General features: G+C 41.8%; 1 protein-coding gene across 2 annotated transcripts in view; it reads right to left on the bottom strand.

Annotated features, from left to right (window-relative positions):
- The window catches only part of Rfwd3 (ring finger and WD repeat domain 3), a 32,999-nt gene extending 21,474 nt beyond the window's left edge, over nucleotides 1-11,525 (bottom strand). The window contains exons 1-5 of one of the 2 annotated variants that reach the window (XM_075977311.1): nucleotides 10,943-11,069; nucleotides 8,419-8,534; nucleotides 8,021-8,370; nucleotides 2,594-2,772; nucleotides 596-663 (exon numbers count right to left, since the gene is read on the bottom strand). In XM_075977311.1, the coding sequence (XP_075833426.1) occupies nucleotides 596-663; nucleotides 2,594-2,772; nucleotides 8,021-8,370; nucleotides 8,419-8,532 (711 nt within the window). In that variant the 5' untranslated portion in view covers nucleotides 8,533-8,534; nucleotides 10,943-11,069. Of the gene's footprint in view, nucleotides 1-595; nucleotides 664-2,593; nucleotides 2,773-8,020; nucleotides 8,535-10,942 lie in introns of both variants that reach the window. The other variant, XM_075977310.1, reaches the window with a different exon arrangement.
- Between the last annotated feature and the right edge of the window lie 498 nt (nucleotides 11,526-12,023).

Genomic DNA, 12,023 nt, shown 5'->3' with positions numbered 1-12,023 from the left:
GTCTGGGCTACCTAATAAGACTGTCCTAAAACCAACCAAACCAACCAACCAACCAGTGCAAGGCTTGGTGGTGCATGCCTTTAATGCTAGCACTCAAGAGGTAGAAGCAGGCACATCTCTGAGTTTGAGGCCAGCCTGGTCTACAGAGAGAGTTCCAGGACAGCCAGGGCTACCCAAAGAAGAAAGTCACACAATGAATAACTGAAATAGAAACCACATCTGAAAATCTCATTCACAAAGCCTGCAAGGCTTTCTAATTTAACCTAGTTTCATTTAAAATGAAAATCTTAACTTTTATTTAAAGGGATGTTCAAACTGGATGTGATGACATATGCTTGAAACCGTAGTACTTAGCAGGCCAAGGATGGAGTTTTTAAAAGCCAAACTAACTTCAGGTTAAGACGTTATAAAAAGAAAATGAGGCCGGGTGATGGCGGCACACACCTTTAACTCCAGCACTTGGGAGGCAGAGAGGCAGGCAGTTCTCTGTGAGTTCAAGGCCAGCCTGGTCTACAAGAACTATTTCCAGAACAGCCAGGACTACTACACAGAGAAACCCTGTCTGGGGGGGTGGGGGGGAGAAAAATCTTGTTACCTCTTCACGGACTGTTTCACCTCCTGTGACAGATGTAGCTTCTTGCTCTGCTGAGATAACTCTGTGTTCTACCAAGTTGTATCCAGAAACAGCACAGACAATATACAAAAGACAGAAGTTAGGTAGGAGAAGCTAACAGAGAGCCTCACTGCAGCTGCCCACCTGAATCTATAATATTTCTGCAAAGGATGTCATTTCTACCATATAGCATCAGTGATTTATTATTACTATGTACTTATTTTGGATATTCCATAAGTAGACAAAATATCCAACACTCAGTTTTAAAAAGCAAATCAGGGCTAGAGACAGCTCAGTGGTCTAGAACACTGGTTATTTTTGCAGAAGACCCAGGTTTAATTCCCAGCATCCACATGACAGTTCACAGCCATCCTAACCTCAGTTCCAGAGAATCTGATTCTCTCGTGGGCAGTAGGCATCCATGTAGTTCTCATATATGCAGGCAATACATTTATACAAATAAAATTTATCTAAAAAGTAATATAAAAAACTCACGAATTCTTAAGCTCTATTCCATTGTTTTGTGTATACATGAAAACCAGACAAACCCTAAAGTGTCAATACTTGGAAAACCTTTATAATACCACTAAAAACATTTTTCATATAAACACTATCATTAATATATCTTTAAAAATTAACAGAAATTTCTTACTACCATCTAAATAATAGATAATCCTGTTTATATTAAAAACTCCTCAATAGTTGTTCTTTATAGTTGATTAATTCTCATCTTTTTCACTATATATGTCCATCTCCGTGAATTCAAAACCAGCCTGGACTACAAAGTGAGTTCCAGGATAGAGAGACACCTGTCTTTGAAAACCAAAAAAAAAAAAAAAAACCAGGGTCTGGAGATAGGGCTCAGCAGTTAAGTGTACTTGCTGATCTCATAGAGGACCGGGGTTAGTTCCCAACAGTCACATGGTGGTTCACAACCATTGATAAAACTCTAGTTTCAGAGAATCCAGTGTCCTCTTCTGACCACGTTGGGCACGGACATGTACATGATACACATGCATATGTGCAGGTAAATCACTCATAAAAAATAAATTCTTAAAAATATCTAAAAAGATTTTTAAAGGAAAAGGTATTGAAAGAACATGATCTGGGTATCAGTGGCTTTTAAATGAAAACAGAAAATCTACTTTAGGGGGTCTCTGCTTACCAACTGCTAAATAAAATTCCATTTACACAAAATAAAACATACTAAGACACAAAAGTCACAACTCAGATGGCTGAATTTATCATTATATAGCCCAAGCTAATCTTGCATTACATCGTCCTATTGCAGCCTCCAAAATGATGGCATTATAGACATTTGTACCAACAACATAGGCACACAAAACTTTTAAATATACAATTTACTTCCTCAGGTTTACTGAGGTAATCTCTTCTTGTCCTGACTCCACATTATGTCTGCCCAGATACTTCTCAGCCTTCTGGTCACATCTATCTTGGCAACACTTTTGGGACTGTCCATGACCCTGACCATGGTCCAGATATTATTAGCCAAAATAATTAAATGTTTGTGCAAGGTAGAATATAAAACTAAAACAACTAGAGAAGCATGTATCAATAATTGTAATCTTATGTCTGGCAAACACTGCTAAAATCTGGAAAAAGACAGATGCTACAAGGTCACTCACTCCAATCTCCTCTGACATTGATATAATTGTGGTTTTATCTTTAAAAATGATGTACCTCTCAACTTTGGCACCAAGAGACATTTTGGAGGTGTTAGCCTGCTCTTGGTCTAGCCATTATTAAAGGGCTCTAGTAATTGTTTAATTAGTGAGGCAGTGGGTGGATCATCTCAGTATAAAAAGTAAAAGGGACTGTGAAGAACCGTTACAGAGAGACTTATTTTGTTGGAACACAAATTACAGAAAATCATGAGACAGATCGAAGTCTTTTAATGTCACCATAGCCAGTGAAAGCTATCTATGCTATGTGGATTTTAGTTTTGGATAAAATACAGACCTGGGATGTTAGCTTCGGGTTCTTCTGCCTGGACAACAACCTCTTCATTCTCTGCAGCGCTATCACTGTCGGAATCAGTTCCTGATGTGGGATTCCTGGTCTGTGAATCAGGGGCAGTGGCGGGTACGTAGGGCTGAGACCTGCTTACCTGAAAGTAGGCATACATTGGTGTTCTCAACCTGCGTGGACATAGGGACAAAAGAATTATAGTACAATGGACCATCACTGCAAGAATAATCTCTAATGATGAAGACAATTCCAAGTTATTTCAGTCTATTTCAAGGCCATTAAATGTTTCCATTGAAAACTGAGTGAAACTAACATATTCTAGGGCTGGAGAGATGGCTCAGTAGACACAGGACCTGGGTATGGTTCCTTGTACCCACATGGCAGCTTACAACTATCTGTAACTCCAGTTTTAGGAGCTCTGATGCTTCTCCTGACTTTGATGGGCACCAGACATATATATCATACACATACATACTCATAGGCAAACAATTAAAAATAAATATAACTGGGCTAGAAAGATAGCTCATTGTTAAGAGCACTTATTGGTCTTCCAGAGAACCAGGATACAGTACCCTGCACTCACATGGAAGCTCACAGCCATCTGTAACTCCAGTTCGAGGGGATCCAATGCCTCTGGCCTCCTTGAGTACCTGGACTCTAATGCATATACTTAATCACAGATCCCCACATGGACACATAATTTAAAATAATAAAAATAAATTCTTAAAAAAAGAAAAAATAGAGGATCAAGCAAATACTGGTTAAATATACTCCCCCCCCATTCAATCATGGAGTCTTTTAGGAAACCAACCACCAAACATCACATAATGAGGATTCTTTCCAACAACATGGAGCTCCCACGGTGGCTGTCACACAGTCTATCCAAGGCTACCATGGTGCTGGACAAAGGGATGAGAATAGGGAACTACAAAATGTACCAAGAGTCGCTTGTTTTCCTTCACTAATCACCCTTAGATTACTACAGATATGGCCAACTTTGTCATGAAAACTTAGCTCACATTTTACAAACACTGTTACTACTCTAAGGAGAAAAATTTTCCTTTCTTTTTCTTTTATGTGGGAGTTTTAATGAAATAAAGGGAGTGAGGCAGGGGAGAGAAAGAGAAATACAGAGAGAAAGAAGAGGCAAGGACCAGCCTGCCTCTTCAGAAGAGGGACAAGAGAGAAGAAAATTTTCTATAGTCCTTATTCTGCTTTTTTTGATATAGTGCCTCGTAAGCACAAGGTCCAGACTTACCAAGCTGGATCTCTACATCCAATCCTAAACAATTTCAGAAGAACATTTTTGTGTCCTCCCCACCCCCATTTTTAAACAGGGTCTATGTAGCCTCAAATAGCCTGGCTTTGAATTCACAGGTCTGTCTACCTGCCTCTGCCTCCCAAGTGCTGGTGTTAAAAGGCAAGCATCACCACACCCAGTTGGGTTTTTTTGGGGGGCTTGTTTGTTTTAATAGACCAGGTCTCAAATACTCCTACCTGGCTTCTAACTTGCTAACATGCCAATGATGGCCTTGAATTTCTGATCTTCCAGATCTACTTTCCAAGTGTTGGGATTAAAGGTATACTCTACAGCCAGGAGTGATGGCACACACCTTTAATTCCAGCACTCTGGAGACAGAGCTTGAGGCCAGTTTGTCCTACAGAGTTCGTTCCAGGACAGCCAAAGATACACAGAGAAACCCTGTCTCAAACAAAAAACAACCTATACACTACCATTCCCAATTCACTGATGCTAGGAATCAAACCCAGAACTTAGTGCATGAAAGGTAAGCTCTATCAAGTCTGAAACAGCTTTCTTAACAACAACAACAAATGCTTTTTACCTGTTTTAAATCAAGCTTAGTTTAGTTCTTTTTGGTTTTTTTTTTTTTTTAAAAGAGTTTTATCCTCAGGTACAACCCCTGGGCCTTCTTAACCAGCTTTCATTTTTTTTATTTATTTATTTATTTATTTATTTATTTATTTATTTATTTATTATATGTGCAATATTCTGCCTGAATGTATCTCTGTGGGCCAGAAGAGGGCACCAGATCTCATTACAGATGGTTGTGAGCCACCATGTGGTTGCTGGGAATCGAACTCAGGACCTTTGGAAGAGCAGCCACTGCTGTTATCCTCTGAGCCATCTCGCCAGCCCTCTTTTTGGTTTTTTGTTGTTTGTTTGGTTTTGGTTTCTCGAGAGGGTTTCTCTGTGTATCTCTGGCTGCCCTGGAACTCACTTGGTAGACTAGACTGGCCTTGAACTCAGAGATCAGTCTGCCTCTGCTTCCGTGCATGCTGTGATTAAAGGTATGTGCCACCATCTGGCTTTGTTTTACGATAAGGTATCCTTATTGCAGGACTAAAAAGTGCTAGGATTAAAGGCATGTACCACACCTAGCTGGCCTCTTCAGATTTATTTATTTTTTTACATTTATGGCACTTTGCCTGCATGTATGTCTATGTACCACCTGCATGCAGTACAGGTCAGAAGAGGGACGTCAGATCCTTTGGAACCGGCTTCAGACGGTTGTCAGCTGCTACTAGGAATCAAATCCTGGTCTGGTCCACTGGAAGAGCAGCCAAGCACTGAGCCATCTCTTCAGACCACCCTGTTCTTGAGTTAAAAAAAAATTTGGGTTTTATCATCTGTAGTCCTAGTCTTCCTTAGTTTTGTGATAACAGGTGCTCTGATCTATCCTATTCATCAATATCTCTAGGGTAAAATTCAATTTCACATATTAGAGTTGTAATACTTCATGAATGATGGCTTTGGCAACAGAACCAAGCAGGATGGAGTTTTAAAGCTTGGCTTAGGGGCTTGCTGCCAAGATCAGTTCATTATTTAATTTTTCCCTCAAATTGGCCTCTTGGCTATGTCTAAGGCAGAAGCCACTCACTTTGGCCCCAGGAAGTCTAGCAGGTGAGTCAATGGCAAACATTATAGAGAGAAATTCATCTAAATTTTGGAAATTCAGAAGCCAGCATGGTGGCAACACTTATAATTTCATCACTCATGAAGTGGAAGTAGGAGGCTGTTACCAGATCAGCCTGAGCTATACAAAAAGACTTTATTTCCTTAAAAAAAAAAAAAAAGAAAGAAAAGAAAAATCACCAAAACCAACTAACTAAATAACCCTACTCAATGCTAGTGAGATGGATGAGCAAGTCAATCACTTGAGTTTAACTGGGGACTCATATAGCAGGACAGAACCAACTCCAGCAAATTGTCTTCTAACCTCACATCCATGCTGTGCCATGAGTGTGCTCATATACATATACACGAATAAGAACATGTAAAAAGGACAAAAGAAAAAACCCCTACCTTAAAACAAAGAGCACAAATATAGTTCAGAAGAAAGAAACCAGTCCAGGGGAATTCAGTTACACATATTTAGTGTAGAATTTGCTTAAAATACAGTTTCAGGAAAATGTTTTAGTATTGTATTCATCTTGTTACAGAATCCATGTTCCTTGCAGGGAACTGCAGAGCCTTTGAGGTTTACTCACTTTGCAGAGCAGGTTACATGGATGTCAGTACCAGTCAAATGGCTTGGCTGACACATCTTTCAACTCCTATTTTGTAAATGGAGGTTTCTCTGTTCCATCCCGCACTGCAATCACTTCTAAATAATCACTCAGAGGCTTAATATTAATTATAAAATGCTTGGCCTATAGTTCAGGCTTATTACTAACTAGCTCTTACATTTAAATTAATCCATTTCTATTATCTATGTATTGCCACATGGCCATGGCTTTTATCAGTCTGCTGGCATGTTGTCTCTTGGGCAGCTGGCCTGTATCTCTCTTGACTTCACCCCTCTTCATTTGAGTTGTTTGTCTCACCTAACCTTATTCTGGCTGTCTATTGGCCAAAGAGTTTTTATTATTAGCCAATGAGAGGAATACATATTTACAGTGTACAGAAAGATCACCCCAGAGCATTCTACAATCCACCTCACCCCAGAGCATTCTACAATCCACCTCCTATAATTAGTTAATTTTGTTTGTTTGTTTTTTGAGACAGGGTCTATATAGACCATGCTAGCTTCAAGCTCAGAGATCTGCTTGCCAAAGGCTGTGATTAAAATATGCACTACAATACCCAGAATTTAAAAATAAATAAATCTTTTTTTTTTGAGTGAAAGCTCATGATTTTATTGTCTTCATAACAAGGTCAGCTTAGAACTGGATCACTTGGCCCTTTCTCTTCTTATCACCACCCAGTTCAAAATGCTTGCATCTCTTAATAGCCAGCATCCTCTTAGATCTGCAGTTGGGCTCCCCACATTCCAGTCTCAGCACAATCTTCTTTGTAGTTTTTGCCTTTTTGCGGAAAATAGGCTTAGTCTGCCCACCATAGCCACTCTGTTTCCTGTCATAACGCCGCTTTCCCTGGCATATTAAGAATCTTTGCCCAGCCGGGCGATGGTGGCGCACGCCTTTAATCCCAGCACTCGGGAGGCAGAGGCAGGAGGATCTCTGTGAGTTCGAGACCAGCCTGGTCTACCGAGCTACCTCCAGGACAGGCTCCAAAGCCACAGAGAAACCCTGTCTCAAAAAAACCAAAAAAAAAAAAAAAAAAAAAACAAAACACAACCCCCCCCCCCAAAAAAAGAATCTTTGCCCTTCTTGTACTGGGTCACTTTGTGGGGTTGGTATTTGCCACATTTCTTGCAGAATGCACGGCGGGTCTTAGGAACAGGAACGTTCACCATGTTGGCGGGTGCGATATCGGCACAGAAAGCAAAAATAAATAAATCTTAAAAGGGGGAGCACACCACAGTTGGGGAGATGGCTCAGCAGGTAAATCACCTGCCATTCAAGCACAAGCATCAGAGTTCAAATACCCAGAACATGTGTAAATGTGGGAGGGCCCTTGTAACTCATGGAGACAAGATTCCCAGAGCAAGCTAGTTAGCTAAACCACATGGGAGAGCCCTGGGTTCAACTGAGACCCTGTCTTAATAACCATGCACACCTAAGTATGCACACGCTCCATACATATTTGAAAACATTTTAATTAATAAATAAAAGGGGAGGTGGTGGTGAAGGGATGACTCAGAGATTAAGAGGATTGGCTATTCTTCCAGAGCTCCTGAGTTCACAACCATCTATAATTAGATCTCTTCTGGTGTGCAGGCACATACACAGGCAAAACACTGAATACATACTAAAGAAATAATAAACAAAAGGGGCCACCTTCAATGAATATTATTGCTGACAAACCTGCCTTTAGATTTCAAAGCACATCACTGCAACCATCCCCTCAATATTAAAAGAAGTAAACAAGGCGAGCACTAATTCCATCCAATCTACCAGGAAGTGGGGATTCTGAAGAGTTAGCACCGAGGGTGTGCCTAGAATCTGAGTTTCACAATTCATAAAGTGGCATCAATCATTTAACTTATATTTTACCTGTTACCATCTGGCCTCTGAGACCCTCCACTTCTGGCCCTTAAAACAGACCCTGTTCTTCTCCTCACTCGCACTGGCCCCACGCTGTGGTTTGAAGGTGGCGGCGGTCTCAGCAGCTCCAGCATGTTATGGAGTCTCTGCAGCCCACTAATGAAGTTGTTCATCGAAACTGCCGTCGCAGCTCGGATACTCTCGTTAGCACCAGATCCCCGTCTACGCGCTTCTGAAGTTCCTGGAGTGACTGCCTCCACATTGCCTTCTGAGAGCTGGGCATCCTCTGTCAAATCAATGGATGCTGGTGGCACAGGCTGTAAGGGAGGCAGTCCTCCTTGGCTGCTGACCACTTCAGCAGGGACATGCTGACCAAGTGCTCCTCCTTGGCTGCTGACCACTTCAGCTGGGGCAGGCGGGAGGAGGGGTGCCCCTTGGCTGGTAACGTCAGTTGGAGCAGCCTGTCCTGTAGTACCATCTAATGGTACTTGAAGATCACAGTCCATTGCCTCCTGAGCCATCACTAGAGATAAAGCATTTGTAAAACATATTAGTAAAATAGGTTTAAAAAAAAACTAAAAAAAAACCAAAACAATTATACAGTCGATATAAGCAGTCTTTTAGAATTTCTGCTTAAGATTCTTTTTAGCAAATTAGAAAAACCTTAAAAATTAATGAAGTAAGAAATGTTTTGACAGCCAACTCTAGAGCCTGGAGGATCACCATGAATTCAAGGCCATCCTGGGCTACAAGACAAGACCAGAACTAACCAAACCATTTACAATCATTTTCCTATAATCATAGTATATGTGTGTGTGTGTGTAGTATATATGTCCCAAAATATAAAGACCTATAATAAGGAGGCTTAATATTGTATTAAAAAAGAAATCTCCCAGAAACCCTGCAATTTTGTCTCAACCAACATAAAGACATTTATCAAAACAAACAAAATGTTATACCTAACAGGTAATATTAATCTTTCATAACATCAAAAGTGACAAAGGATATAGAGAAATGCCATTTTTTGGTACATGTGGTACTGGGACTGAATACAGGGCCCTGTACACATTAAGCGTACGGCTCTACCACTTAACTCTACCCACCATCTACTCTCAGCCACACCACAGAAGACATTTTTACATTTGTAAGATAAAATTTAAATTTCTTTGAGAAAAAGGGAAAGTGAGACTGGGGACTGAAGCTCAGTACTAGCCTAGTATACAAAGGTATTTGGATTAACCTTGGCACATATGCAAATACATCAAAGCTAAATTTGCTGGGCTTGGTGACATATCTGTAATCCTAGCACCGACAGGGTGAAGGCAGAGGCAGGGGAATAGTGAGCTGGGCTATTCTGAACTACAAAGTAGGTTTCAGAAACCTGAACTACTTCGCAAAACCATACATCTATGTAAATTTAATTAATTAAAAAACACAGTCCAAGACCTATTAGATCTGAGTAATGAATGCACAGAATTTTTTATTCTAATTTTCAGTATGGTTCTATATTTTAAAACGAAATCCTCCCATCTCATGCAGAGAGCAACCATTGTTCTGATTTCAAATGGAAGGTAACAGCAGAGAATTCCACACAGCATCGATTTCATAGCTGGTGCTGTATCCTCTCAAGGAAAAAACTCCAACAAATGATAAACCAAAACTACAACAACTAAGAACATGCCAGGACCTATACACTACTAAAACCGCAGTAGACTTCTATAAAAGAACCTAGCAATTTCAACTCTTTATGCAAAAAAGGCTATGCTTAAAAAATTTTTCACTACTCCTCGAAAACACGTAAACTAACGCTTTTAATGTGTTCTAAGGTTTACAGACATCCTTACAAGAATTATCTTAAAAGACCCTGCCGTTGCTTAGTGTCCTAACAATAATTCCGTCCTTAGAGAAGATAGTCTCAAATTTGAGGGCAGTCCGGGCTCCAGAGGGAGACATCACAAACAAGCAAGCCTAAGCTAGGTATAGATGCATTCTAGAGACATTACTTCAGACTTATGCAAACAAAAGACAGGATCGGATCAATAGAGGCAGACTCGAGGGACACACGACCGTCCACTCCGAAGACCACTTTTTACAGGCGGCTATTTAAAGTTTACAATTAAGTTAGCTAACTTAATCGCGTAGGAAGAAAGCAATAAACACAACCATTCCCAAATCCTGTGCACGAACCCAGGATTTTGTCTGAAACAAAAAAACTTGCCCGCCGACTCTTCTTTACCCTCAGCACGTCACAACACACACACACACACACACACACACACACACCAAACAAACAAAAAACGCTAGCGTGATGGCCACGAAATGTCAGCGGCACTCAAAAGGTGAACTTCACATCTGCCATCTTACAAGGAAGCTTCAGAACCAGAAGGCGGGGGCGACGACCCCCAATAAACAGGGCGTCTGGAGTCGGTGGGGATTCAGTCTGACCTGGGTTCAGATCCAGGCTCCCCCTTTTAGTTTCTGGAAAACCTAAAGTTTCCTAACCTGTCTGTCCAAGTCTGCTCACCCGCAGCCACGAGATAACGAGAATACACACGTCACAGCTCGGTTGGCCTGGTAAAATTGCAGTTCTGTAACACAGCTAGAGACAAGGGCCAAAGAGAACCTGGCGCTCGAGCGCACCGGAGGTACCTGGAGAACTATGCCGCACGGGGCCCCCAAACGCGCAAGCGGAACCCCGCTTCAGTTCCTTCCGCAGAGCTCGTCGTCTCCGCCTTTCTCGCCCCAGACCCCCCACATTCCTCGGGACGCAAGGAAGAAAGTCCGAGGTCCCCAGCCCTGGTCGAAGGACACCGCAGAGTGCGCAACCCGCCTTCAGCCAACCGGACTAGGCCCCGCGACCAGACACAGGCCAAGGGAAGATGATCCGCACCCAGAGGCCCCGGGCTAAGGAGATGCAGGTACCTGCCTCACCTTAAACTACAGGAACCAGGTCGGACGCTCCGACCGATTGCGACTTCTGCTGTCGTTGCCGCGCAAAACTCGGCGCCCGCCGGCGCCAAACAACTCTTCAGACTCCTCGAGCGCCCCGTTCGAGCCAAGGTTCAGCGAGCTCCTATTGGTCAGTCCCCGAAGTCGGCGACCAATACTATTTCTTCTTCTTCCATTGGTCGGCGTTGGCTGAACTAGTGGCTCTCTCATTGGCCAGCTCTTGATACTAACTTGGCGAGAACCTCGTGCGAAAAATGCTCCTATAATTGGTAGAAATCCATGTCCGTCATCTCGCGCCCCGCCCCTGTACGGTAGAGCGTGAGCATTTTTTTTCTTTTTTTTTCCTTAACTGTTTTGCATTTATTTGAAACGTCTAGCCGGAAGAAGACCCGAGGAAGAGAGTTCCTCATCCGTTTTTCTTCTTTTCCTCTCCTCCGCTCCTCCTCCTTTTCTATAATTTATTCTTATTTTACGAGCATTCATTGGTGTTTTGCCTGCACGGATGCTCTGTGTGAGGGTATCAGATCTTCTGGAACTGGAGTTACAGACAGCTGAAAGCTGCCATGTGGGTATCTCTCCAGCCCCTCCTTCCTCGGGCTGGAGGGATGACTCAGAGATTAAGAGCACTGACTGTTCTTCCAGAGTTCCTGAGTTCAATTCCCAGCAACTACACTGCTGCTCACAGCCATCTATATGAGAGCTGATGCCAACACCGTGTACATAATCAATATTATTTTAAAAAAGTGACGTCCTCTGCTTTTCTCTAAGACTTCATTAAATAATATAGTAGTTTATCAATGATATCATTGATAATGTTGTCCCCAGAATTCTGGAGTCCGTAAGAGCCACGAGACAACTCAGTTCATTTTTTTCTCATACAGGGTTGGGCAGCTTGTCTTCAATGGTCAAAAAAAAAAAAAAAGAATTTGTACAGTTTCTTCAACTTTAAATTACTCCAATAAAATTTCTTGGAAGTATAAGTCATCACATAAGATTCTTCAAAGATGTTTCTGAAATTGTACTAGCTCTATAGACCAGGCTGGAGATATCCATTTGCCTCTGC

The sequence above is a fragment of the Microtus pennsylvanicus genome, chromosome 6 (genome assembly GCF_037038515.1).
Source record: "Microtus pennsylvanicus isolate mMicPen1 chromosome 6, mMicPen1.hap1, whole genome shotgun sequence".
Lineage (NCBI taxonomy): Eukaryota > Metazoa > Chordata > Mammalia > Rodentia > Cricetidae > Microtus > Microtus pennsylvanicus.
This window is presented reverse-complemented; position numbering and strand designations above follow the sequence as displayed.